This window comes from Aspergillus pseudodeflectus, assembly GCF_044049435.1.
Source record: "Aspergillus pseudodeflectus strain CBS 756.74 chromosome Unknown BJX68scaffold_16, whole genome shotgun sequence".
NCBI lineage: Eukaryota > Fungi > Ascomycota > Eurotiomycetes > Eurotiales > Aspergillaceae > Aspergillus > Aspergillus pseudodeflectus.
This window is the reverse complement of record NW_027263792.1, coordinates 239,447-261,008: the sequence shown is the minus strand read 5'-3', so window position 1 is coordinate 261,008 and position 21,562 is coordinate 239,447. Positions and strand designations below refer to the sequence as shown.

General features: G+C 52.8%; 9 protein-coding genes across 9 annotated transcripts; 3 read left to right on the top strand and 6 right to left on the bottom strand.

The window, feature by feature from the left end:
- Positions 1-138: 138 nt before the first annotated feature.
- Positions 139-1,277, bottom strand: BJX68DRAFT_235073 (uncharacterized protein). The gene has a single exon (XM_071039829.1). It carries the CDS (start codon positions 849-851, stop codon positions 225-227), a length of 627 nt encoding a protein of 208 aa, XP_070900214.1. The 5' UTR covers positions 852-1,277; the 3' UTR covers positions 139-224.
- Positions 1,278-2,754: 1,477 nt separating this feature from the next.
- Positions 2,755-3,529, bottom strand: BJX68DRAFT_265731 (uncharacterized protein; the record flags this gene model as incomplete). The annotated part of the gene is made up of 3 exons (XM_071045310.1): positions 2,755-2,928; positions 2,986-3,338; positions 3,430-3,529. 3 exons carry the CDS (start codon positions 3,527-3,529, stop codon positions 2,755-2,757), a joined length of 627 nt encoding a protein of 208 aa, XP_070900213.1.
- A 493-nt stretch (positions 3,530-4,022) lies between these two features.
- On the bottom strand, positions 4,023-8,702 carry BJX68DRAFT_61914 (U6 snRNP complex subunit PRP24). The gene is made up of 3 exons (XM_071049501.1): positions 5,913-8,702; positions 5,638-5,865; positions 4,023-5,592 (listed from the first exon to the last, which is right to left on the bottom strand). The coding sequence occupies exons 1-3, from the start codon at positions 8,463-8,465 to the stop codon at positions 4,516-4,518; spliced, it is 3,858 nt and encodes a 1,285-aa protein (XP_070900212.1). The 5' UTR covers positions 8,466-8,702; the 3' UTR covers positions 4,023-4,515.
- A 703-nt stretch (positions 8,703-9,405) lies between these two features.
- On the top strand, positions 9,406-10,853 carry BJX68DRAFT_235060 (uncharacterized protein). Its single transcript, XM_071039828.1, has 5 exons — positions 9,406-9,502; positions 9,560-10,106; positions 10,171-10,329; positions 10,400-10,522; positions 10,578-10,853. Exons 1-5 carry the CDS (start codon positions 9,451-9,453, stop codon positions 10,813-10,815), a joined length of 1,119 nt encoding a protein of 372 aa, XP_070900211.1. The 5' UTR covers positions 9,406-9,450; the 3' UTR covers positions 10,816-10,853.
- Positions 10,854-11,572: 719 nt separating this feature from the next.
- On the bottom strand, positions 11,573-12,226 carry BJX68DRAFT_235059 (uncharacterized protein). Its single transcript, XM_071039827.1, has 2 exons — positions 11,856-12,226; positions 11,573-11,787 (listed from the first exon to the last, which is right to left on the bottom strand). The coding sequence occupies exon 1, from the start codon at positions 12,126-12,128 to the stop codon at positions 11,874-11,876; it is 255 nt and encodes an 84-aa protein (XP_070900210.1). The 5' UTR covers positions 12,129-12,226; the 3' UTR covers positions 11,573-11,787; positions 11,856-11,873.
- Positions 12,227-13,101: 875 nt separating this feature from the next.
- On the top strand, positions 13,102-14,544 carry BJX68DRAFT_235057 (mitochondrial 54S ribosomal protein uL22m). The gene is made up of 2 exons (XM_071039826.1): positions 13,102-13,169; positions 13,235-14,544. Exons 1-2 carry the CDS (start codon positions 13,121-13,123, stop codon positions 14,245-14,247), a joined length of 1,062 nt encoding a protein of 353 aa, XP_070900209.1. The 5' UTR covers positions 13,102-13,120; the 3' UTR covers positions 14,248-14,544.
- A 594-nt stretch (positions 14,545-15,138) lies between these two features.
- BJX68DRAFT_61881 (phosphoglycerate mutase family protein) lies at positions 15,139-16,638 on the top strand. The gene is made up of 4 exons (XM_071049500.1): positions 15,139-15,345; positions 15,414-15,632; positions 15,750-15,992; positions 16,092-16,638. The coding sequence occupies exons 1-4, from the start codon at positions 15,229-15,231 to the stop codon at positions 16,482-16,484; spliced, it is 972 nt and encodes a 323-aa protein (XP_070900208.1). The 5' UTR covers positions 15,139-15,228; the 3' UTR covers positions 16,485-16,638.
- On the bottom strand, positions 16,607-19,083 carry BJX68DRAFT_235051 (uncharacterized protein). Its single transcript, XM_071039825.1, has 2 exons — positions 18,043-19,083; positions 16,607-17,991 (listed from the first exon to the last, which is right to left on the bottom strand). Exons 1-2 carry the CDS (start codon positions 18,877-18,879, stop codon positions 16,762-16,764), a joined length of 2,067 nt encoding a protein of 688 aa, XP_070900207.1. The 5' UTR covers positions 18,880-19,083; the 3' UTR covers positions 16,607-16,761.
- Positions 19,084-19,783: 700 nt separating this feature from the next.
- Positions 19,784-20,766, bottom strand: BJX68DRAFT_61795 (putative iron-sulfur cofactor synthesis protein (Isu1)). The gene is made up of 4 exons (XM_071049499.1): positions 20,478-20,766; positions 20,197-20,424; positions 20,076-20,141; positions 19,784-20,019 (listed from the first exon to the last, which is right to left on the bottom strand). The coding sequence occupies exons 1-4, from the start codon at positions 20,581-20,583 to the stop codon at positions 19,889-19,891; spliced, it is 531 nt and encodes a 176-aa protein (XP_070900206.1). The 5' UTR covers positions 20,584-20,766; the 3' UTR covers positions 19,784-19,888.
- Positions 20,767-21,562: the final 796 nt, after the last annotated feature.

Sequence of the window (21,562 nt, the reverse complement as noted above, 5' to 3'; positions counted from 1 at the left end):
CAATGGTCCCCCCAATCCGAGGAACCAACCGGGAACCGCCCACAAACCGCAACCCTAACCGACCTCCTACGTCGACATGCACACTTCCGTCGCCTTGGGACAGGCACCCCCTCGGCAGCACTTCCGACGCTGCAAACCGCCAAACTCGTACCCAACCTCAAACCCGAGACCGAAATGAAGACGTAGACATGGAAAGCATCTCATCCCCTGAATGGGTCACTGATTCAGACTACATACCTGACCCGGACTGGCTGACGACGGAGTCGGAGACGGAGTTTGATGATGATGGGGACATCGACATCGGCATCCACGACAGGTTTGGGCATCGAAATCCAAATCTCGACGTCGACGTCCAGGATGACTATGTTGATGTTGGCCAGGAGGAGGATGTTGGTCTTGATCTTAGTATCGGCAGCCCCACCCAATCTGCGGAACCGCCTATTGATATTAAGGATGCGGCGAATATACTGATGTGCCTTCGCACTGTCCCAAGGGTTGCTGGGACTAGCCTTAATCCTGGTTCTTGTTCTGGTGTTGGTGCTGGTTCTAGCTATGCTCTTACACGCAGACACTATACTCACCCTCATCCTCATTTTGATCATGAACGTGAACTTGAACGTGAACGTGAACTCGAGGAACGAATCCAATATGAGAGAAATTCTAGAAGAGCCGCGTACATGCGAGCCATGGCCGGCGCCGGCGCCTCCACTAGGGCTGAGAACCAGTCGGCACTGAGGGATAAAGGGAAAGGCAAGGGCAAGGAAAGCAACAGGGAGAGGGATACTGAACAACGATCGACTACGCTCTGCAGCGCCCAAGCCCAGAGCCCGCGGAACAGGGAGAGATATCATCCTTATTCCACGCCTGCGGCTGCCTCTACTTTAGGGTCTGCGTCTGCCTTGCCCTCTGTTCCTTTGCATGCGCCTATCGTTCCTCCTGCGGCTACATCTGCCTATGCGGCCGCGTCGAGGGGGAGGAGTAGCGCTGCTAGACCTACCCGTCGACGGCCGTCGACTCTTCAAACCGGACCGCGAGATCCGGACTGTGACTCTGAGATGGACAGTGATGAAGCAGAAATCAGGCAGCCCCCACGATACGGTGCACTCACCTCCTGCGGCGGGGCCATTCGTTGCCGTCCTCGTTCTCGGTCTCGGTCTCTGTCCCGGTCACCACTTACCCTTACCAGCAGGAACAGACAGGCCGCCGCCAGCCACGACCGTAACCAGAGACATACTACCACCAGCATCAGCGGCGGCAAGAACACCAGCAACAACAACAGACCCCCCGCAACCCGGGTACCACGAACCCCCTCCCCACGACCCCGTCCCCGCCCTGAATCCCCTCCAACCCGGAGAGCGCGCACACGCAGGGAAGCGCAACTAACCCCGTCAACCGAAACCGAGCCCCAATTCCAATCCGAGTCCGAATCCGAATCCGTAAGCGAAAGCGAATTCGAGGGCGAATCAACCCGCGAGGTCTGCGGCTTCCAGTCCTGCAACGCACACCAAACCGGCGAGAAGCTGTACCTCCGCAAGATCATCTCGCACGTCTTCGGCCGCAACAAGAACGAGACGAAGAGTCTGCCGGACTCGATGTTCGTACGGTACTGTCGGAAGCATTACCAGCGCGCGAGGTATCGGTCTGAGGCGGAGGGGTATAACAACAACAATAACGGTAGTGGGAGTAACAGTGGGAACAGGGCGGGTTGTGGGGGTGCTGCTGCTGTCAATAACCGTGGGAAGAACTGGACGGACAGGCAGTGTGAGCTCGTCATGGATGCCCTGAACAGGATGAGGAAGTGGGGTGAGGTGCAGGGGTTCAGAGTGGGGTTGAGGAAGAGAGAGGTGCAGAGGATCAAGTCGATTTCTGGACTTGCATCTACGTCTGCGCCTTCTGCGTCTGCCTCTGGATCAGGAAAATCTCAGGCTCAGGTCCCTGCGAACAATGCTCCGTCCACCCCCAGCCCCGGCGCCGCATCAAACACCACCTCAATATCTACCACCACCACGTCCCGGACCAGCAACAGCAGACAAACAGGAAGACAACAACGCCCCTCCGTCGCTGCCCCGGTCCCACAATGGCTCACCCAATGGATCATAGTACACGAGGGCCAGGTGCTCTCTTTCGACGAGATAATCGAGCTGGTGGAAGATATCCAGAGATTTATTCCGACGGTGGTCCTGCGACCCGGACAAGAGCTGCGGTTTCCGGATATTGAGATTATCCCGGTGTATTTTGAGTCGAGGACTAATACGCCGTCTGGGTCGGGAACTGGATCTGGATCGGGTTCTGCTGGTCGTGGGCGTGGTCAAGGTCATTGTGGACGGGGGAATGGACAGAGTCCTACGCCTGAGTCAGGTTCTCGTTCGCGTACTGGGGCAGGTTCTTCCCATCCTCGCAGGCCTCATTCTGGAGCGTTCTCTGGGTTTCCAAAGAATCGTGACCGAAAGGGATAGATGCGATCTGCATGCAGTGTCAAGTGATAGAATGATAGAGAAATAAGACGCTGTCATTAACATTAACCCGACTTGAAAATCGTAACCGTAGCATGACGCCTATATACAGTCAATTCAGCAAGTAACAAATGCACCACCCACACATATACCATAACCATGTACCATATCCCAAATTAAACCAGTCAGTCAATCACGTTCATGTTCTGTATATCCCTCCAGAACATGCTGTGGCCTCAAAGTTAATCGAAGAAACAAACAAAAGCCGCCATTTGAGCCGGACAGCGGAATAAATCGCACCTCACGAGTGATCCGGAATCAACTCGTACCCTCCCTCCGAGGGGAGACTGTAAGCCGCAAGAATCAACGCGCCGGCGCAGACGATACTCACGCACCAGCTCACAGTGCAAAAGAGCCAGGACTGATCAAGCTGCCAGCCGACGAAGAACCGCGCTTCGTTGTCAAAGAGATATGCCTGTAACCCATTAGCCCAGCCCCAAATTATCCCGCCAAACAGGGTGCAGCCACATACCACAATAGACATACTCGCCGCCTGTACAACCGCCGAGAGCACAATGAGCAGACTTAGAATCTTCCACCCACTCTCCCTGAGTCTCTTGCCACCCGAAAGTATGATCAAATACGCAACGACACTCATCCCCTCAAGCACAAGCGCAAACGACATCATGAACCCGACGGACCGCCACATGGAACAAAAGTAGCGGTCCTCGCCGATGCAGTCTTCGCGCTTTGGGAAGCTCTCGCAGGTGTCTGTGAGCGAGGAGCAGCGTCGGTGGAGCCCGTAGGAGTAGTGGTACGAGGGCTTTTCGCTGTGGTAGCTGACCCAGTTGGGGATTGCGATTGAGGCTATTGAGAGGGCGAATGCTAGAGAGCAGGGTTCTGTTAGTTTCGGTTTAAGTTTGGTTATGGTTTGGGTTTGTTATGGGAGAGGGGAGGGGAAGAGAGGGGGGAGTACCGGCTAGGAAGACTATGAGTGAGGCCGTGTAGACAATTGTTTTGGTGAGGAAGCCGGTGTAGTTGCGGTCTTCTCCGCGGGGCACCAGATGGAAATCCATCTGGGCGATATGTGTGGTGTTGGAGAAGAAAGCTTGAAGGGGTGGTTGATTGGATTGGGATTTGGTGATGACGCAGGCAGCCGGATCGAGAACCCCAGATAACAGATATACCCCAGAGTGAGGAGTCGAGGTACGTTATCAGGTGGCGAGAATATGACAAGGACAAGGGTATGGTCGGAGTATAAATCAAAAGATAGAAAGCCACAACTGAGGAGTGAAGAATGGAGAATGAAGAATGCAAGAAACAAGGACACAGGAGAAAGCAGTGAGCACGGATGTTCTCTCGCTCGTTTCACCTGATCGCAATCTGGTCTGTCTGTCCCACTCCAACTTGCCCAGTTACGAGTAAATTTCTTCGCCCGTCCTCTGCTCTCTTCAAGGTTCGAGGTACAAGCTAATGCCAGAGAATCCTGCTTTGCTCCATTTTTTGGCCAATTACCGCTCCTGCTGCGGGTGATCATATGAGCGTTATTTAGGCCTCACCTAACAGTTTAGTGCATTCTTGGGGATTGCGCTATCTTATCTACTTATCTCGACGTTTTGAATTGGATCTGTAGGTCAAAGCGCGCAGGGCATTTGTCCAACATCGGTCAAGGTCTAACGGTCTGGAGGGTGGGAATAGCTTCAACTTCACTTTGTCAAGTCTATTCAGCTGACGTCATACTTCATCGAAGCTGCCTAGAAAACTCGAAAAAGAAAAGAGCTGTCAAGCAGGTGAAACGATCCATTCGTCTAGACCTCAGAGAACAAAATCTCAAACTAGAGTAAACCCCGCCATGTCTTATCTCATAAACATTAGAAAGCGGCAAAAAAAAGGCAGCAAAATATAGTCTACACTGTCCGGGACTCCCCACGAGACATGGCATCATACGACGGACGATCTGGGGAATAGAGTACAACGCGCAAAATAATCGCCCCGTCCGGAGAATTAAGAGGTAAAAGAGAAACCCGTTCCGTCATGCAACCGTTCATGCAGCCTTCCTTCATTATGATTGTCCCTGACTCCGCTGGATCATGGCACGGAAATCATCATTGCTCTTTTGGCTCCTGTCCCCTTCGCCAGAGGCGTTTGCGTTCGTAGTTGTCGTTGCTATCGTAGTAGTCATGGGCGGGATCCCACGCTTTACCCCCAATCCACCACGCTTTCCGCTGCGTCCGCCGGGCTGTGGAGGTCGTTTGATCGGTGCCGTCGGAGCAAGGAAAGCACTTCCTGGTTTTGACTTGGCTTTTAACGCTGGCCCGAGCCCTTGATTCCGCTTCTCGGCAGACTGTTTGAGCATCTCCGACACGGTACCGACGTGAAGTTTTCGCCCAGCGCTAATCTCCTGGCCTTCCAACTCGAGAGCAGCTTTTCCCGCGTGGTTCACATCCGCAAATTCAACAATCGCTCCTTGGTGATCGGGTCGTAGCACGACCTTCACGAGTTTTCCGTATGGCTCGACGAGGGCTCGGATCCGTGCGTCATTCACGGTATCAGGGACATTCATCAGGCCAAGAGTGCGGTCTCGTCGCTCGCCGGTTGGCTCTTCTAGATCGCCGGACGGGGAAGCACCGTTGGTCTCCGGTGCAGGAGACTGAGACTTTCCCACCCGTGAGACGACAGTCGCCGCAGTACGTTTTGCACCTTGCGGAGCAGACAACCTCACTTGGAGAGGACGAGACCGGAACTCCTGCTCATGCAGTGCAAGCGCCGCATTGGCTTCCTCCTTTGAACTGAAAACCACATAACCAAATCCTTTACTGCCTCCATCGACCTTTCTCGGTATGCGAACCAACTCTACGGTGCCAAATCTTTCAAAGAGTTCCTTGAGATCCTGCTCATTGGCTTTCCAGTCGACGTTCGAAACGTGAATCTCACGCCCTTCATATATAGGGCCATGGCGGTCTTGTTTGCGTGTGGGATCCGATATCTTGGCGACCAGGTGCAGGCCATTGCCGACTGTAGACCCATCCAGCTTTGTGGCACTGTGAGCACCTGCAGAGGTTTTGAACTGCACATAACAGAATCGGCGGTGCGTATTGTACTTGAGAGAGGGGAAGCGAATATCCACAATTTCGCCGTGCTATGAGAGGTTAGCGAAGGCCAAACGGAGACAGGAGCGACTTACAGAACTAAACAAATCTTGAATGTACTTCTCATCGGCTGTTGGTGGAAAGTTGGTCACAAACAAGGTGGTCTCGGAGCCGAAATGCACCTCTATTGTGTGCTCATCGATGATCTTCTGATCCCGAGTTTGTGCAGCCACAGCGTCGTCTCTAGTATTAAACTCGATCATAGCCACTTCGGAGTTGCCGTCCTCGCCGGGCAGCATCTTCACACTGTTGATTGTACCGCACTGTATCTGGTTAGCCTATGTTTCTCAGGGCAAGAACGAAATCTTACATCACGGAAGAATTGCCGCACTTTGAGCTCGGCGATGTTCTTGGGCAGGTTCTTGACAACAATGGTAGAGTTCTCACGGTCACGACGAAGCGCCACCGGCTCGGTTTCAGCAACCGGTGCCGACTCCTCAGCTCGCGCTTTCTTCGTCGGCAGGCCATTCACAGCCGACTCTTCCTCGCGTTTCCGCTTTTCAGACTGCGGAGTTTCTGATGAGGGTGCTGCTGCCGCCGCCGCTGCCTGCTGAGCCTGTATGGCTGCGGCTTCGCGAGCCTCACGATCTCGGCGAGCGGTAATGGCTCTCAAGGCCTTGCGGGTCTCCAGAATAGCGAGCTGTAATTCCTCCGAGTCCTCGTAGTCCTCGCAATGAGCAACATAAGTCTGCATGATCTTTTCCGGCCAATCAAGATCAGTACGCTTGATGGCTTGCTTGAGCACAGCTGTCGCAAAGCTAGGATTTGGGGTCCGGCGAGCGGCGTCCACCGTCGCCTCACCCTGGACAAACTTGCTCCAAGAGATCAATTCCCAGTGGTAGTACGTAAGCCAGAACTCATAGCTATTACCGCGGCGTCCCACAAGACCCTTGAATGTTTCTCGCGCACTGTCCCAGCTGCCACTCTCGCTCAGGTATCGGATGTAAATACGCTCAAGGCGGAATAGTGGGTCACCTTCATACGAGCGGCCGTACTTCTTTTCTCCAAGCTCCTGGACGCTTTCAATAGCTGAGCGGATTCCGACTTCGGCTACATCCAGATCCTCGTCCGTGGCATCTGACAAGAAAGCCCTTCGTCGAAGATAGCTACACCATTCTGTGTGTACCTTGAGCACCTCTTCCATTCCACCGACATCAAGCAGACCTGTGCTTGTCGCCTTGTGTTTGATATCCGCGATCTTAGCAAAAGACTGTCCTTCTCTTTCGGAGCTAAGCAGGTACTGCGACCACAACGTTCCGGAGCCTGGGCAGTGCCGGGTCGCACGGTCGAGCGCGGAGATTGTCGTAGTGTGCACATTGCCATGTGTAGATTCGTCGATAAGAAACATGATATAGTCCTCCCACATTCTCGCGTCGGTCGGAAACCGCAGGACCGCGCGTTGATACACGGCGTTCACCAGGTGAAAGTTCGAGCTGCGGCGACGGCGATTGCGGTTCAGCTCCCATTCAATATACTCGCAAAATAATGTCCACTCTTGCGCGCGGTCGCCAGATTCGGTCGCGTTGCGGAGACGAATTTCGAAATCCTCGCGGGCGTTATACTGCTCCTTGACCGAAGTGGCATACCGTCCTGCTGTTTCTGCCATGATACCCTCGTAGTTGGCATTGTAGTAATTTGAGATGAATCCCGAGAAGGCCTGGAATGTCTGATCCCACGTGGCGTGGGGGGTCTGCAGTCGAATATCAAATAGCTCTCGCACTCGCGAGACGCTCTCCTGCGAAAGATTCTGCGACAGATCTCGCACCTGAAATTCGAGGTACCGATCCCAAACAAGCTGGCTGTCATGAATCCTCCATCTTGTCGCGTCGGCGCCCCTCTGCCACGTGTCCAGGACAGTCTGCCAGGTGAAAACCTCTCGCCCAACTTGCCGATCTTCCTCCGACCACTGACTTTGATTTGAATCACCGTGTGCGGAGTTGTAGAGGTATAACACCCATTCGCCGTATATCGCCCAGAGCTTGGTGCTGCCGTATTCTTCTTCGATCGATCGTTGGCAGAGCTCCATCACTGCAATGCGTTCTTCTACCGACGACGCCAGCATACTTTCATCCTGAATCCACTCTGCCCAGAGGTCTTCACCCATGGCGAAAAGCTTGTCCATCTCCTCTCGAGCAGTCCTCATGTCCTTCAGCAGATCGTACTTTCGAGGTTCGCCATGGATATCGGGGTTATTCGGGGGGTACACGTGATTGATGAATCCGGTGTGTAAGAGACGGACAAAGTCCACATGGGCTTCATAGGATTGAGGGTTAACGTGGATTCGAGCGAAAAGTTCGGTCGCCATCCGGCGCGCGTCGGGTAGCAATGAAGATTCTGCGTAGTTTCTCCGGGCGCTGTCTCTTGGACCATCGGACATAGCAATATCGAAAGACGATCGCGGAGTTGGGGTATTGTGCGAGACCTGGTTGACATTTGGAAACATTGTAGAAGGAGAAAGCTGGCTTTCGTACGACTCCGCTCGGAGGATAGCAGCACTCGGTCGCGAGGGTTGATGCTGCTGCATCGAGGCGAGGTCTGCAAGGGTGTCCATCCCCGGGGTAGACGGCTGTCGACTTTCTGGGGGCGTTCCGTTTCCACCTCCAGAGGTAGGGCCGACAGCAGGACTCATCGACGCGGGCGGAGAAGGTTCTGGTACCCGAGGCGGAGCGTAGACTTGTTGCGCGAGCGGTGACGAGGTCATGCCGGGTCGGTTAGCACCAGCGCGAGCTTTGCGTAGAGGTTTATGGGCTGGCCCGGGCGGAGGAGCGGAGGCGGCGCCGGAGGACGAGGAGCCTGCAGCAGGGGTTGAGCGCCCGGATTGTGCATTCGCATCTTGCGGCGAAAGGAGTGAATTGATATCCATGGTCAACCTGGTTTGTAAGGGCTGGCGATGAGCCAGAAAAGGAAGGCGCAAAGATAGACTTCAGCAAGGTGCTGACGTAGAGTTTGAGAAAATTTGGAATGAAAGAAATAGAATCCTTAGAGAACTGCCCACAATCTCCTCATCAACGAGTCCATCTCCTGATTCTGTTCCAAGCTATCAAAATTTTGCGACCGCTGGGTTGGTATCTTCTTGGGAGCTCCGAACCTCGACGGGTGCGCGGGCGGGAATAGAGATCGAGACCGGGAAACGACCAAGGCGAGGAAAAAGAAAAGAAAACAGTTCGTGAATCTGCCTCAGATGCTATCCTTGTCTCCGCTCCCTTCACCGATGCAGTTTTCGAAGGATTTCGACGAGTCGGCTCGCGAAGACGAAATGAAGCACCGACGACTACAGAACAGACAGTGTCGAGACGGATCGAGATGGAGGCAGGAGGGGGCAGGAAACAAGCTAGAGAATGCTCTCTAGCGGGAGTAAGAACTGCTAGGAAAGACGAGCTGTCAGCGGCAGAGATTCCGGGGCATAGGCGAGGTAAAATGAGCAGCGACGTACGAGGAATGGGCACGAGAGTCCCTATGAGAGATGGGAGGTGAAAGGAAGACAAGAGCCGGTCGTGAAAACCAAAAAGCGATTCGCAAAGCAGGATGAGAACCAGCGAGTGAGAGTGGATCGACGTTCTCTGGTGGAGATGCAGAGCACCCACAACTATTATCCACGTTGAACTGCCGGTAGTTATTGCCTACTCCGGAGTAGATGCGTGCAGACAACTTTCGTATGCTGTTCTCTATCTATCTCTGCAAAATTTGGTCTCAAAACAAAGTAGTGTGGTCGAGTACTGACCAGACACCATGCTGCCTCCAGCTCTGGGGGTGTTGATATAGCCAAGCCTTGGCACCGACTGAACGACATCGCTCGCCTCGTCGCGCCAGGAGTCTTTCCAAATGCTGTTATCTGTGTCGGATAAATCATGCAGTTGTTGCTGCTACACGTGGTAATAGCTTGCGGGATTCTGCTCCTTGGTAAGCCGTCTGCGACGTGCTTGTTCTGGTATACGACCTTGCTGACCTCTTCGCCAGGGACCGCGGCTCAAGAATGTGCGTCCCGTGAGAACTATACCGTTCGGACTCAGGACGAGGTCAACAACCTCACGCGAAACTGTACTGAAATTGTTGGCGAGCTGGGTCTCGTCGATTGGACTGGGTCATTGAAGCTTCCCAACATTACGCGCGTGGGGTCTATCACCCTCTATTCAGGGGATGTTTCTTCCGTTGACCTCCCTGAGCTGGAGCACTTTGGCGGCAATTTGATCCTTACAGATTTGCCCTCGCTAAGTCGAGTCTCCTTGCCTAAGCTGGAGTATATTGAGGGGCTATATCTCAACCTCGTCGGCGACACCCCGGAGCTCCAAATCCCAAAACTGACAAACGCCTCAAGTGTACACTTGCGGGGTAACTTTTCTACTCAATCCTTTGACTCTTTGCAAAATATCGAGAAGCTGTTCGATATCTGCAATGGATTTAGCTGCGGTTTTTACTCACATATGGACGCATCCACCTCGATGAGTCTATCATTCCCAGTGCTCGAGCGAGTTGGGAGCTTCAAAGTCGGCGGCAACGTCACAACGTACACCTGCCCTCCTTCGCATTCAGTACATATACATGAAAGAAATCAGCTTACCACCAAACAGACTTTCAACGCCCGAAGTCACTGCCATCACATGCGACAATGAGGAATGCGACTGGGCAGCACTACATCTGAGGCTCTACAGCTCCTCGCCAATCGCAGTCAACTTCCCCAAGCTCAGCGCCATGGAGGGGAACTCTTACATCAGAGGAGATATCGACTCGTTCGTTCCCTTTGCTCTTTCCAGTCTACTTACAAATATTGAATCAGGACCAATTGTTAATCGTGGATAGAATTTCCCTCCCTGCCCTGCGAGACTATACACACGAATTCATCGCTGTCCCCTACGAACCGCTCAACATAACTCTCCCCGTCGAAACTGGAGACAAGTTCTTGTTCTCGGGTAATGTCTCAGAGTAAGCTCGTCATCCTCACTATTTTCTTACTCTAGGAAATTGACTTCTATTTTAGTATCAACCTTCCGAACCTAAAATCCTTCTCCCGGATCCACGTAAACTCAGACCTCAAAATCGACTGCGACGAGCTCTGGGACGATATCAAACGAACAAGCGGCCCTCTGAACGAGAGTAACGCGACTGAGTATTTCCAGTGCTCGGATGGTGTTTCTGTGGCTTATTCGGGCGCCTTGAGGATCGGCAGTGTCGTTGCGGTTGCGGTTTTGGGCATGGTTGTGGGCGGGTTGGTTTGATTTTCTGCTTCTTGTTTCGTATTTGTCCTTTTTTCTCCTTGTTTGTTTTTTTTTTTTTTTGCTTTTTTAGTTCATGTGTCTTCGGTTGCTTCTTTCTGTATATTCTTGCGTCGGTTGTATATCTGAGGGCTTTAGGGTAGATTGGATCGGTCCATATAGATAGACTAGACTGTACACGGTATGATAGATATGACATATATATTGTTTTCCGCGGAGTCTTTTGCAGTGCTCGACAGTTATGCGGTGAGTTACAACCCGGAAGCTTTGCTTATGAGTCGGGGGCATATGACTTGGCTTCCAAATGGTAGCTTTCGAGGTCATCCATGTAGTAGGCCATAAGCATATCAGATATATATAGCCTTGGCTTTACCGTCAGAAACCCTGAATCTAGCCTCACCTCTCCAATATTGCAAACCGAACCTGTATATATGTTGTCTATGCTGCGTCAACGATGTACCAGTCACGCCAAGGCCCGAGCCTTTCTTTGTTCGTTGGGCTGACAGGGCTACCCCTCCGCATAGGTGGGGTCAATCGTGTTCCCAACGATGATTGGGGACAGATGTTCCTGAATAAAAACTAGAAAGTCGAAGGCAAGCGGTAGCGGATAGATGGCTACGAGCCCGGACACACCAGAACTTTGAACCCAGGCTTGAGTCGGCTGGTTGAGCTTGCGGTGTAGCATTCTACAGCTCAAGAGAAGAGTCAAGAGTGAAAGTTACTTCCTACAGTCAGTGTCCCGGGCATAGCTTACTGACTGCCATGTCGGGCTTCTTCATAATAGACTTCACGTATAGTTCCTGCGATCTAACGACACAGGAAGATTCAAACATAGCACAATACTCCCAAATCAGATGAATGTTCTTTCTGAACTCGAATCTTTCTCTGCATATCGATTTCGACTGTACCATACAATTACAGGACGTGGTATGCAGAATATTGCCTCAGTAAGATGGCATCCTTGAAATCTGTACCCTAGCAGGTATGTCAGTATAATCCTAAACTCTCACGCAACAAAATAAAAGTTTATACTTCCATCAAACCTGACTTATGTTAATTATTCAGCCACAAGGGCTGTAATGAGACGAGTCCTGGCACGACTTTCTGGGGCCGTAGTTGCAGCAAATTCTTCCCCGGCATTGAAATGCATCGCTGTACGAGCCGCCATATCCAACCTGTGTCACTGCAGAGCACCAGCCGCAGTATATCCCTGGGGACGTGGCGGGAGAGCATCGGCATCCGTTTGCGGCGCATCCAGCGGACACAAGCTGAAATGAGATGGCCACAAGCAGGACTTGCGAGAGGACAAAACGCATGGCTTCGGATTGAAGAGGTGGTGCAAAGTGTTTGAGATTCAGGTAAGTCCGGTGGTTGAAATTTGAGTTGGACACTATGTGCTGGCAATCTATAAACGGAGGGCCTGAAAGAGTTTATATTGTGCACCAAGCACTCTCAAAATGAGGAAGAGATTTGAGCTAAGGCAGCACATACGTTGATTGCTCGAATATAGATTATCCACACCGACACCATTCCCGTCGTATACACCGAGGTCTTCCACAAGAGACTCAGCCAGCCTCTCGTTTCTCCTTGACCCGGTCCTGCCACTGCTGGAGTAGCAATAAGCAGCATTCAGCCAATGGCAGATGAACGGAGTCTTCCAACAACCACAACCCTACCATTCTGCGCTCAAGGGTCTCGAAAGTTTGGCTACCCGACGTATGAGGTCAGCTGCTATTCAGATCGACCAATCCTAGTTCAAGATGATAAGTTCGTCCGGAGTTCTGGTTCCCCGATTGAGTAGACTTCGCTTAAGCTAGGGGTGTCATCAAATAGGTTAAGGGCTGTTAGTCCATTTTGTAAGTTCTCCGCGGAATTGAGCATGCTCTAAGTTAGCACTGGGAAGTAGTATATAGATCCAGATTTTGAATCATTCGCCGTCCAAGGTCAAGCAGTGGCTGCTCACGAGTTCTCTTCCAAGCCGTTGAGGGGTTACGAAGATAATTCCTAATCGGGTTAGCGGACAGTGGATAGAATTCATTCGGAACGCGAGCTCCAATTGAATAGTCCAAGTAATAAAATTGTTGGTTTCAGGTGGTAAAAACCACTAGGAGAGAAAGAACGTGATTGACTGTGGTGTTTGCATGGACTTTGAGTGGTGGTTGTCGTGTGATGGCGACTCCAGAGCCTTGCGGCTAAGGCAGAAACTAGGATTCCGGCGGACCCAACGAGCCAACAGCGCAACCGTGCAACACCAACTTTTTTCCTCCTGCACTCCGAAGCAGACCAGCTCCGGTTGTTGTTCGTCGCAATGGCTACAATGGGTGCTCTACATCCCTACGGGCAGCTGATCCGGTCAGGTATGTCTATGAAAAATGCTCTGAGACTAATTTTATCCCCCATGAGCTGATCTTAACTCCTCCAGCGCGCACCGGCATCACCTACGTCCCTCGCCGCACCCTGACCTACACACCCATCCGCCGCGCCGAAGAAAGCAACAATGACAAGCCCGAGCCGCCGCAAAAAAAGTCCACCCTCTCCTCGGTTAAGAACTTCTTCTTCGGCGGCAAGTCCGATGCCCCCAAACCCAAGATCACCCGCCAGCCCGTCGCGCCCCCGAAGCGGGAAGGTTCGCTGAGTGCGGACTCGATTTTCGCTGAGGACCAGGCTGCCCCCAAGCTCATTGCCTCGGGCCGCACCCCGGCCGGCCGTAAGCAGGCTGGGCCGGCTGCAGAGGGTGAAGCGGAGGAGGTTACGACAGAGATGCGGAACCCTGTGAATATGCGGGCGGTGCTCGATCCGCGTCCGAAGGCAAGGATTCGGTGGGAGCGGAAGATGGTTGTTCGGGAGATCAGGAAGAGAGGACGTCTGACAAAGGCAGAGAAGATTGCCCGGACAGAGCGAGAGTCGTTATCCAAGTCGCATTGGTTCAAGACCTCAATCAAGAAGCTCGGTCCACTAGCTCGCCAAATCGCTGGTAAGAACATCGACGAGGCTATCCTCCAGATGCAGTTTAGCAAGAAGAAGGTCGCCAAGGACGTCCTCGAGCACCTCAAGCATGCAAAGAACGTCGCCATTGTCCGCTCGGGTATGGGTCTCGGCGGCGTGGACCCTGACGTCCCGGCACCGAAGCCGATCAAGATCACCCTCAAGGACGGCGAAAGCAAGACCATCAAGGATCCCACCTCTATTTACATTTCCCAAGCGTGGGTTAACCGCGGTCCCTTCGGCTCCGACTACGACCACCGGGCACGAGGAGTGATTAACCGTCTTCGTCTCCCTCACACCTCTCTCACCGTCATCCTGAAAGAAGAGAAGACGCGGATCCGCGAGTGGGAGGACCGCGAAGCCAAGGCTCTGCGACAGCGCAAGGAGCGGCTCTGGGTCCACCTGCCTGATCGCCCGATCACCCAGCAGAACCAGTACTACTCTTGGTGATCTCACCCTCTCCATCCCATGCCGGCCGTTTTTCGCTCGGCCGGTATTACTTTGGCGTTTGTATTATTTAGATATTTGGGAGCACTCCGCCTGGGCCGGATCAGCCTCTTTTCTTTTTTTCTTACCCTTATCTGTCTTGAGATGAATATGGCTTATCGTCGACAAGCCCAACTCAATCTACTGTTACTATTCCCTCGGAGCTAATTGCTCAATATGTACACTACAGAATTCAACTACATAACTAAGCATCCCCACAGCTCTATTCGCAAGTAATGGAAATAGATGATTATTTAGACACTCAATGATTTGAATTGATTTTCCAGTAATCTGTTGTCATCTGCTACAACACGGTAACGGGATTTTGGGTATCACTAAAATCATTTTCTGGACAAAGGGATGTTCTCCTTAAGTACTTGCGCACCAGGCTCTGCAACAGGCTGCGAGCCGGATGACCGAACAGTGTTCAGGCCGCGAGCCTCGGCGATTAACTGATACCCAGCCATACCTTGGAGTTTGCTCCACACCGACCATGCAGCTGACAGGATTAGGCAAGATGAACTCAGGCCAGCGGGTTCTATTTCCGCTAAGCCCCATTCGGAGCCTGGTGGGCCGCCAAGAACACTTTATTCCGACTGGCTGGTCCCTGAACACCGCAGTCAACAGTGAGTATCCTCTCGTCCATACTCATAAGTCACGAATATGACCTGATAGCACATTTTGCCTCTCTTCTTGTACATACCCGTAAGAGCGCCCTCTCTCCTAGCCTCTTCTCAACCTCACGATGGCCGAAGAGCCCCTGAGCGCCAACATGGCCCCCGCTCACCCTCCCCCGCTAGAAACTCGACCAGCAGTTTCAAGATCCCGGAGATCGAAATAGAGACCGTGTTTAAAGCTCTTATTCGAGCTGAAGCCTGAACCCTAGAGCTCCTACCTGTAGTCTGCTCATTTCGGAGCCTCATTTCTCGACACCCACCCCGCAAAATGACTATCCCAGCCCCTCCCCCGCAATCGGACTCGGAATCCCACTTTCACTTCACAACAGTCCCGGGCATCTTCCTGCAGGACGACCCAGCTACAGACCCAGACACATTCGACTATGTGAGCTACCCCCTTTACAAACCAGTGCTTATCTTGCGATATAGCTATACTCATGTTTTGAACCCTAGGTCTCCACAAACTTCGGCCTGATCTCCCGCTCCTATCCCTCCGACGAGACCCTCGATCCAGCGAGCACGAAAACTCAATGGCAGCGTCTAACACACTACATTGAGACTTTGAACGCTTCTTCACCACCAGAGACAAGTTACAGACTCCTCTTCCTCGGCCGCCACGGTCAGGGCTTGCACAATGTCGCCGAGACGCGGTATGGGACTGTCATGTGGGATGTACGTGCCCCCTCCACTCTCTTTCCCCCATTCCCACACAAACCCCGCGAGCCTCGTTTCTTAAGAGGAAATCAAGAATCAGCACCGTGCTAACCCATTATGTCGTGTGAATAACAGTGCCGCTACTCCCTCCTCGACGGCGACGAAACAGGAACCTGGTTCGATGCACACCTGACAGATCTCGGAATCGAGCAGGCGCGCACAGCACACAACGCATGGAAGACACAGCTCGCACATGGGATCCCACCGCCGCAGTCGTACTATGTCTCGCCGCTCATGCGCTGCTGCGAGACGGCAAGGGTTACCTTTGAGGGCGTGGGGTTGCCCGGGACAGAGCCGTTTCGGCCGGTTGTTAAGGAGGTGTGTACCCTTTCTATTCATTTTTTTCTTCCTCTCAGAAGAATGATCTCGTTGTATGGTACGTATATACCATAGGTACTAACATATGGGCAAAACCAGCTCCTCCGCGAAACCCTCGGCCTACACACCTGCGACGCGCGCTCCCCGAAATCCGCCATAGCGAAGGCCTATCCGCTCTACATCTTCGAAGAAGGCTTCAGCGAAGAGGACCCATTGCACTCTGCCACGCTCCGCGAATCCGATTCTGCGCGCGACGCACGGTTCTTCGAATTCCTGAGCGATGTCTTTGCAACGGATAGCAACAGTATCCTCTCGCTGACGGCGCATTCAGGCGCTATCACGAGTATACTCAACGTGGTTGGGCATAGGGTGTTTAAGCTTGAGACTGGGGGTGTTATTCCGGTTCTGGTCAAGGTGGAGAAGAGGGAGGGGAAAGCTCCCGAAAGGGTTGTTGAGCCGTGGTTTGGGAGGCCGTTTTGTCCTGGGGAGTGATTAGATTTCTAGTTAGTTGGGGTTGTACATAGGATTAGTTCTGGTTTACATAGTGATAGCTGCCTGGTTTTTGACTATGTAGTCAGTGGAGGAAACTACAAGGAACGAGACCTGGCTCAAAGCATCAAGATCGAATAAGTAGATTCAGCTTTGCTACACAACAACAAACGCAACGCACGCTAGGTATATACAAACATCGCTAATCGCCACCAATCAGTCAGCACACGAGAAACGAAATTGCAAATGCGGATACAGCACCCAGAACAGGGTGGGGAGTTCAAAAGAACCCCATTCCCTTCCTAGAAGCGATGATCATTCCGGAAGAGAAAGCAGCGAGGCGACGAAGGAAATATCCTGCCCAGGAGGACGAGGTTCTCGAACTTTCCCAAAGCGAGGATAGGATAGCCATGGTTGTTCTGTGCACGGGCGAGCCAGCGGGCAATCCGGCTGGCGAGCTCGAGCTTGGTGAACGGTATGTGGAGGCTTGTCCTTGTCCTTGTCTTCTCGTGACGATATTCTGTGCATTTTGTGGGTTCACCGCGCCTCGGCTGGTGGTGCACAGCTTTTGAGTCTGGGTTTCTAGGCTCGCGGATGCGTGTCTTTGGTTGCGTGTGTTCAGTGAGCCGCGACTGACGCGTGTTGATTGTCGAGAGACACTCCTGTCTTCCCGGCTGCGCGTATTCAGCGTGGATTGGCTGACGAATGCCGTGGTGGTATTCGCCTCGGCAGGTGAATCTACATTGCGTAGATTCCTGTGTTGCTTCGGTGCGCCCTGGCTGACACGGACTGTTTGAGTTGGTGTTTCGGTCGATGTATCCACAGTGCGTAGATTCTTCACCGCGCGTAGATTCCTGTGTTGGCTCAATGTGCCCTGGCTGACACGCGATGTTTGAGTCGGTGTCTCGGTCGGTGAGTCCGAGTTGCGTAGGCTTCTGTGTGTCTTCAGTGCGCCCAGGCTGGCACGCAATATTTGGACGTGCGTCTGGGTAGGTGAATCCGCGTTTCGTGGATCTCTGTGTCTGTTCAGTGCGCCTGGGCTGGCACTCGGTGTCTGCGCTTGGGCCTCGGTTGGCGAGTACACAGATTGCCGTGGACTCTGGCCGAGATCCTGGCGAGGTCGGTCTTCCGACGACCTTAGTCGGGCTTGTTGCTTGTTTGCTTCTCTGTCTCTGTAGAGAGCCGGAGTGTTTAGAGATCCCAGACCACTTGCGGTAGGTGAACGTGCGCTTGGTGCAGCTGCTCTGTCGTGGCCCGTAGGTGAAACGGATGGGTGGACCTTGAGCGTAGAGAGACCCAAGCCCTGTTGTGGCTTGACCGATGGCCATGCAGTTCCGGCGGGTAGGCCAGCGTTCACCGACCTCGTTTGACCCTGCCCGGAGCCCGGATTCGAGGCACGGTATTGTACTCTCTCGTGGTTGGTGAGTGAACCGGGTATAACGGTTAGAGGAGTGCTTGCTGGTGTGGTGGGATTCAAAGATGCTGCTGCGGCCTTCTCGAGGCAGTTACACTATGTTTTTGTTAGCATTCGGCGCTTTAAAAATAGCAATGAGAGACTCACCCGCTTGTGCTGCTTGCGATGCTTCTCACAGACTCCATACTTGCGAGCTTTGATGTAGTTCTCTCTCTGAGCTCTTGACCGCGGCTTTTGCTTTCGAGGTACGTTCGTGGTCGTGTTCATGTTGAGGTCCAGCACTAGCTGCATCCCTGCAGCACCAAGCTCTGGTCCAGATGATGGTGAAGGAGATTTTAGGGACTCGGAAACTGGAGAGGTGTTCGGGGTGGTGTAGGACGGCTCACTTGGCATGGCGTCCAGCGAGGATACCGACCAGTCGGGGGACGAAAGCTGAGTGTTTGAAGGAAGAGCAGCGAACTCTGGTAGTGGAGCATTTTGAAGACGCTGCAAGTGCAGAGCAATCGAAGCGTCGCGCCGCTTCTCCTTCTTAGAGAAGCAGCGCGTATCCAGAGCCGCCTGGGACTCTACCATGTGCCGGAAAGACGGGTACGCTTCCATGCTTGGAATATCAGTTACCCAAGCCCCATCAAAAGCAGGGTCAAACATCATCTGACCCTGAGGCGGTGCCGGTTGCAAAACGTCGTTGGGGTCGACGAAGGGCTGGAACGAATCCAATTGAGGCTGTCCGAGATCCGCCGTGGGAGCTTCAAAGCCCCCGATCTCGGGAAACATAGCCTGTGAGAACATAGCGGGGTCCGCATCCCAGTTCTGGAAGTCGACATCGGTGAATGACTGATCAAGATCGCGGGGCGATATTGATTCCACCGAGGTGGGCTGGCTGTCTAGATAGCCAGCGGGGAGCTGGAGGAGGCCGTCGAAATCGAGCCACTCCTCCTGGCAATCAGAGAAATCCATGGGGTAGAGCAATTGGTCTGCAGACATAATGATTGAAATAGAGATTGCAATGGACTAGGAGAATCGGCAGAGTGAAGGAAGGGCAGGCCTGAGGCTGATAATCGATTGCGGAGGCAAGTAATCAAGCGTCGATTTCAGTCGCAGAGGCCGCTTTTGGCACGGGTGAATTGCTTTGCGGGCGCAAAAAGTCAGCGCCTTATCACTCAGGATGAAGAGGATAATTGTTTACTTTTCAAACAGAAAAAAAAGACGAAGCAGACCTTTGAAGGTCAAAACTTGGGGGACTGCCTCAGCCCAGTTCAAGGCGCTATTCCCTTTTGAGACCCCGAAAGCCAGAGTTCCCTGCAGCCAATGAGCACCGACCGCGGGGAGTGGCTCAGCCCAGGCATCAAGGTGTCGCCAATAAGAGAAAACGACGGCGCAAGAACGGGTTCAAATGAGTCAATCGATGACTGGGAATGCAACATTCGGTCCCAGGCTTTGTTCATCCGCGGGTGCATAGTGCCTGATCAGCCAATTATACAAAATGTGCGCCAAACCCAAACATCTGCCCAGGTGGTAATGCTGGCATGACACTGGCTGTGCTTGATGTTCTAGGCCACGCTCGCTGAAGCCTGAGTCACTTCTGAGTGAAGCGCCCTAACCTGAAGCGATCTGTATCTGATTAGATTCTAATGCTTAACCCAGATATGCATAAAGAGGGGCTACTGGAGAGGAAGAACTCTACGAATACTGTGGACATAATGCGGTTGGGCTGAACTGCGTACTCCGTATTTCCAAGCACGGGCACAATACGAGCCGCGATAGCCGAAGAAGCAATCAGCATGGGCAAGTCGGAAACACGCAGCAAGTATGAATATGATATTTCAGTATGACTGGGAATCTAATGTCATTAACGCCATAAGACAAATCAAAAACCGTGGACTAAAGTACACCTCCCAGACAAGACACCCCACTCCGTGCAACTCGAAAGTCGGGGCATAAGACTTTTGAACAGGTATCAACAACTCCAAAATGAACGATTTGCTATATCAGATCACGCTTGCATAGCTTCCTTGGGAAGCTCCTTGGCCGTTCCGGCGAGGTCTGTGGCGGGTGCGATTCTCTTCGATCGGTAGTTTTTAATAGCCGCGGTCACGGCATCTTCGGCAAGGAGGGAACAGTGCACTAAACGCGAAGATTAGCCAATGTCTACAAAAATTGTCGAAAATGACAACACTCACGCTTGACGGGTGGTAGGCAAAGTTCAGAAGCAATCTGGGTGTTGGAAATCTTGGAAGCTTCGTCCACTAAAATTTGCTGTCAGTCCCGCCACACACAACCGATGATTCCGGCGAAGCTTACAGGTCTTGCCCTTCAGGAGGGTTGTGAGATAGCTCGAGCTGGCAATGGCCGATCCGCAGCCAAAGGTCTTGAAACGGGTCTCTGTGATTTTTCCGGTCGCTTCGTCCACTTGAATGTCGAGGCGAATGACATCGCCACAGGCTGGGGCACCGACGAGGCCAGTTCCTACATCGACAGACTTGCGGTTGAGGGAACCGACATTGCGAGGGTTCGTGTAGTGGTCAATCAGTGAGAGAAGGTTAGCTTTTTGAGCATAGCCGAGGTCATGACGGGGTACCTATCTTTCTCGTGGTAGGCCCGGACCATCGAAGGGGCAACGATGTTGCGGCCAGCAATGCTGGGGCGGAGCGCGGAGGTGACGCGGAGAGCGGTTCTGATGGAATGCATTTTTTGATGTGGTGATAACTTGAGCAAGTGCTGGGTGAGTGGTGTATTATGTCGGGAGGCAGAGGAGTTGACGTCGGTCTTATCAGATCCGCGTAAATTTGTGGCGACCCTGCTTAGAAGAAGTCATGTGAGCCTGCCTTGCCTTAATAAGCGTAGCCCCTTGTCGTCATGCTATCTGCGCCAATAGAAGCAGGCGCATTTCCCGAGCTCTGCCTAGTTCTCCGAATGTCCGAGCTCCGATCTTAGGAGTGCGAGCGGACCTCCGCGGACAACTCCACGATTGCGGTTTCGTCAACCTGAACGGGTTTGGCGTGGAGGTATCCCGTCTTTCATACCTGTTCTTTGAATCTCGATTGGTTGACTCGGCCTCTTCACCGGAGCATCCGTAGAGGCTACAGAGTATGTACAGCTGTTAATGGGCACGACAGCTGGCTTTGACCTCTTTTCATTCATCATCCGGACAAATCCCAATATATGGCTCACTATCACTCAGACCAAAGAACGCGTTTATCACTAAGTCTATCTACGGAAGCAGCAACAGCTGAGAGAACCATGGCCGACCACAGCAATGCGCTGCCTGTGCCCGTTTAACTAGCAACATCCCTGCCGTCATCGCTGGCACTTTTGCTCTCCACCTATCAGGATCGACCCGCATGCATGATGCATTAAGATCCGAGTCCCTCAATACCAGGACAGCCCCGGTGTGCATAGTGTCGCTGAACGCACTCCCAAGAGCAACATGATAGCCAGCGATGATTTCCAAATCGACGCCAGTGTGCGTATCAAGACAGGTCCCTTTGCCATCTTCGGCCTCTTGACAACTTTCGTTGCTACCAGTCACAGGCTTCACGACCAAGGACAGATCTGGCAAAGCGACAAAAGATCCTATGCCTCCGTCGACATTATAGCCCTCACCGATTCTAGTACTGAGTTCACAACTTTCAGATTCATCGGGGACATCCTTTCCAAAGCCACGAAG

Bases quoted from the DNA above. Each gene is read 5' to 3' on its own strand.
- BJX68DRAFT_61795 (XM_071049499.1), bottom strand. From the start codon at position 20,583: ATGCATTCCATCAGAACCGCTCTCCGCGTCACCTCCGCGCTCCGCCCC. The intron at 20,425-20,477 runs ATAGGTACCCCG...ACCTTCTCTCAC, and splicing joins CCGGGCCTACCACGAGAAAG to TGATTGACCACTACACGAAC. The intron at 20,142-20,196 runs GTAAGCTTCGCC...AGCAAATTTTAG, and splicing joins CCTCCTGAAGGGCAAGACCT to TGGACGAAGCTTCCAAGATT.
- BJX68DRAFT_235073 (XM_071039829.1), bottom strand. From the start codon at position 851: ATGATATCTCTCCCTGTTCCGCGGGCTCTGGGCTTGGGCGCTGCAGAG.
- BJX68DRAFT_61881 (XM_071049500.1), top strand. From the start codon at position 15,229: ATGACTATCCCAGCCCCTCCCCCGCAATCGGACTCGGAATCCCACTTT. The intron at 15,346-15,413 runs GTGAGCTACCCC...TTTGAACCCTAG, and splicing joins ACCCAGACACATTCGACTAT to GTCTCCACAAACTTCGGCCT. The intron at 15,993-16,091 runs GTGTGTACCCTT...GGGCAAAACCAG, and splicing joins TTCGGCCGGTTGTTAAGGAG to CTCCTCCGCGAAACCCTCGG.
- BJX68DRAFT_235057 (XM_071039826.1), top strand. From the start codon at position 13,121: ATGGCTACAATGGGTGCTCTACATCCCTACGGGCAGCTGATCCGGTCA. The intron at 13,170-13,234 runs GTATGTCTATGA...TAACTCCTCCAG, and splicing joins CGGGCAGCTGATCCGGTCAG to CGCGCACCGGCATCACCTAC.
- BJX68DRAFT_61914 (XM_071049501.1), bottom strand. From the start codon at position 8,465: ATGGATATCAATTCACTCCTTTCGCCGCAAGATGCGAATGCACAATCC. The intron at 5,866-5,912 runs GTAAGATTTCGT...AACCAGATACAG, and splicing joins TGCGGCAATTCTTCCGTGAT to TGCGGTACAATCAACAGTGT. The intron at 5,593-5,637 runs GTAAGTCGCTCC...AACCTCTCATAG, and splicing joins TTCAAGATTTGTTTAGTTCT to CACGGCGAAATTGTGGATAT.
- BJX68DRAFT_235051 (XM_071039825.1), bottom strand. From the start codon at position 18,879: ATGTCTGCAGACCAATTGCTCTACCCCATGGATTTCTCTGATTGCCAG. The intron at 17,992-18,042 runs GTGAGTCTCTCA...ACAAAAACATAG, and splicing joins ATCGCAAGCAGCACAAGCGG to TGTAACTGCCTCGAGAAGGC.
- BJX68DRAFT_235059 (XM_071039827.1), bottom strand. From the start codon at position 12,128: ATGCGTTTTGTCCTCTCGCAAGTCCTGCTTGTGGCCATCTCATTTCAG.
- BJX68DRAFT_235060 (XM_071039828.1), top strand. From the start codon at position 9,451: ATGCAGTTGTTGCTGCTACACGTGGTAATAGCTTGCGGGATTCTGCTC. The intron at 10,107-10,170 runs GTACACCTGCCC...ACCACCAAACAG, and splicing joins GTCGGCGGCAACGTCACAAC to ACTTTCAACGCCCGAAGTCA. The intron at 10,523-10,577 runs GTAAGCTCGTCA...CTTCTATTTTAG, and splicing joins TTCTCGGGTAATGTCTCAGA to TATCAACCTTCCGAACCTAA.